At 47.3% G+C, this 3,108-nt stretch overlaps 1 protein-coding gene across 1 annotated transcript; it reads left to right on the forward strand.

Annotated features, from left to right (window-relative positions):
- LOC102943916 (olfactory receptor 52R1) lies at window positions 1-1,121 on the forward strand. The gene has a single exon (XM_007055903.2). It carries the CDS (start codon window positions 1-3, stop codon window positions 946-948), a length of 948 nt encoding a protein of 315 aa, XP_007055965.1. The 3' UTR covers window positions 949-1,121.
- Window positions 1,122-3,108: the final 1,987 nt, after the last annotated feature.

A 3,108-nucleotide genomic window follows, 5' to 3' on the forward strand; every position in this document is an offset into this window, starting at 1 on the left:
ATGTCATGTCTGAACACCAGCACCCACTCCCACCCTGCCACCTTCCTCCTGGTCGGCATCCCAGGACTGCAGGAGGCCCAGTACTGGATCGCCTTTTCTTTCTTCATCATGTATGTCATTGCTGTGCTGGGAAATGTCATTGTTCTCTTCATTATATACAATGATCTGAGCCTGCATAAGCCTATGTACCTCTTCCTGACCATGCTGGCAGTCACTGACCTGGTACTGGCCACATCCACCCTGCCCAAAATGCTGAGCATCTTCTGGCTGGGCTCCAGGGAGATTGGGTTCCATGCCTGCCTCATCCAGATGTTCTTTGTCCACACCTTCTTGTCAGTGGAGTCGGGAATACTCATGGCCATGGCCTTGGATCGGTATGTGGCAATCTGCTGCCCCCTCCGGCACTCCAGCATTCTGTCTGTCCCAGCCATAGTGACAATGGGGAGCCTGGTGCTGGCACGTGGCATCCTTCTGGTGAGCCCCTTCTCCCTCCTTGTCCACAGGCTGCCCTTCTGCCAGCGCTGCCTCATCTCCCACTCATACTGCGAACACATGGCCGTGGTGAAGCTGGTGTGTGGGGATGCTACAGTCAGTGTCATTTACGGCCTGTTCGTGGCTTTTATGGTGGGGGGGGTTGACCTGTTTGTCATCACTGTGTCCTATGCTATGATCCTCCAGGCCGTACTGAGACTCCCGTGCACAGATACCCGTCTCAAGGCCTTCAGCACCTGCGCGTCCCACTTGTGTGTCATCCTGTCATTATACATCCCTGGCCTCTTCACGTTCCTCACCCACCGCTTTGGCCACAATGTCCCCGACCATGTCCACATCCTGGGGGCCAATCTCTACCTGCTGATGCCCCCCATGCTAAACCCTGTTGTGTATGGGGTGAAAACCAAACAGATCCGGGAAAGGGTTCTCCGTATCTTCAATCAGAAAGGAATCTGAGCAGTGTGTGCCTGTCTAATTTAATCGAGGAATATAAAACATTCATCATCATGGCCTCTGACCCATTCATGATCTGCCATCACTCACGTTGGTATGTGATCATAGAGATGTCACTATGGACTCTGGGTAGGCTCCACCTTCCATTCCTGCCCAAAGAAAGCATCTGGTCAGATCACCACAGTAGTACCTTTGTAGTACTGGAATGTTATGGTAATAATGTGGCAGTATTAAATGTATTAGTGTATGATATAATTATATGATTTGACCATATTCTGCCAGCCACCCTTTCTAAAAGGAGAAAGGAATGGCCTAGTGTGTCATTGGCAAAGATGAATCAGCCAGAATCATGTGTCTGAAGTTGATTTCAAGGCAGTAATAGACATTTAGGGTCACCACTTTGTTGCAGGTTTAAAATTAGCATTTTGAAATAAGTAAAAGAATGCAATGATTGTTTTCTCCTGCATTGCAATTTGATGCTCCTGTTCAAATGTTCTGTGGAAATCAATCCTGTTTTGTGTATGAATGAGGAATGTGTGTGTTAGAAGATAAGTGTTAAGACCATCACTGGACCAGATGTTCTAGGAAAAAACCAAAACCGGACGTAAAGGTACCAGGAGATCGCAACACGCCCCTATTGATTTGTCAAGAAGAGCAGATTGTCAACTCTAAAAATAAGGCAAGCACCTACCAATCGGGACAAGATGGCTGTGATCAAAACCACCATGGGGTAACTCCCCGAGAGACTAATAAAAAAAATAAAATAAAGAATAAAAAATACAATTTAAGAAAACAATCACTCGTCAAACAGCAATTGATTACAGTATGACAGTGCAAAACTCATTGGTCCCAATGAAGGAAGATCATAGAATCATAGAATCATAGAATATCAGGGTTGGAAGGGACCTCAGAAGGTCATCTAGTCCAACCCCCTGCTCGAAGCAGGACCAAGTCCCAGTTAAATCATCCCAGCCAGGGCTTTGTCAAGCCTGACTTTAAAAACCTCTAAGGAAGGAGATTCTACCACCTCCCTAGGTAACGCATTCCAGTGTTTCACCACCCTCTTAGTGAAAAAGTTTTTCCTAATATCCAATCTAAACCTCCCCCACTGCAACTTGAGACCATTACTCCTCGTTCTGTCATCTGCTACCATTGAGAACAGTCTAGAGCCATCCTCTTTGGAACCCCCTTTCAGGTAGTTGAAAGCAGCTATCAAATCCCCCCTCATTCTTCTCTTCTGTAGACTAAACAATCCCAGCTCCCTCAGCCTCTCCTCATAAGTCATGTGTTCTAGACCCCTAATCATTTTTGTTGCCCTTCGTTGGACTCTCTCCAATTTATCCACATCCTTCTTGTAGTGTGGGGCCCAAAACTGGACACAGTACTCCAGATTAGGCCTCACCAATGTCGAATAGAGGGGAACGATCACGTCCCTCGATCTGCTCGCTATGCCCCTACTTATACATCCCAAAATGCCATTGGCCTTCTTGGCAACAAGGGCACACTGCTGACTCATATCCAGCTTCTCGTCCACTGTCACCCCTAGGTCCTTTTCCACAGAACTGCTGCCTAGCCATTCGGTCCCTAGTCTGTAGCGGTGCATTGGATTCTTCCATCCTAAGTGCAGGACCCTGCACTTATCCTTATTGAACCTCATCAGATTTCTTTTGGCCCAATCCTCCAATTTGTCTAGGTCCTTCTGTATCCTATCCCTCCCCTCCAGCGTATCTACCACTCCTCCCAGTTTAGTATCATCTGCAAATTTGCTGAGAGTGCAATCCACACCATCCTCCAGATCATTTATGAAGATATTGAACAAAACCGGCCCCAGGACCGACCCCTGGGGCACTCCACTTGACACCGGCTGCCAACTAGACATGGAGCCATTGATCACTACCCGTTGAGCCCGACAATCTAGCCAACTTTCTACCCACCGTATAGTGCATTCATCCAGCCCATACTTCCTTAACTTGCTGACAAGAATACTGTGGGAGACCGTGTCAAAAGCTTTGCTAAAGTCAAGAAACAATACATCCACTGCTTTCCCTTCATCCACAGAACCAGTAATCTCATCATAAAAGGTGATTAGATTAGTCAGGCATGACCTTCCCTTGGTGAATCCATGCTGGCTGTTCCTGATCACTTTCCTCTCATGCAAGTGCT

This window comes from Chelonia mydas, chromosome 1, assembly GCF_015237465.2.
Source record: "Chelonia mydas isolate rCheMyd1 chromosome 1, rCheMyd1.pri.v2, whole genome shotgun sequence".
NCBI lineage: Eukaryota > Metazoa > Chordata > Testudines > Cheloniidae > Chelonia > Chelonia mydas.

Coding starts and splice junctions, on each gene's coding strand:
- LOC102943916 (XM_007055903.2), top strand. CDS start 1: ATGTCATGTCTGAACACCAGCACCCACTCCCACCCTGCCACCTTCCTC.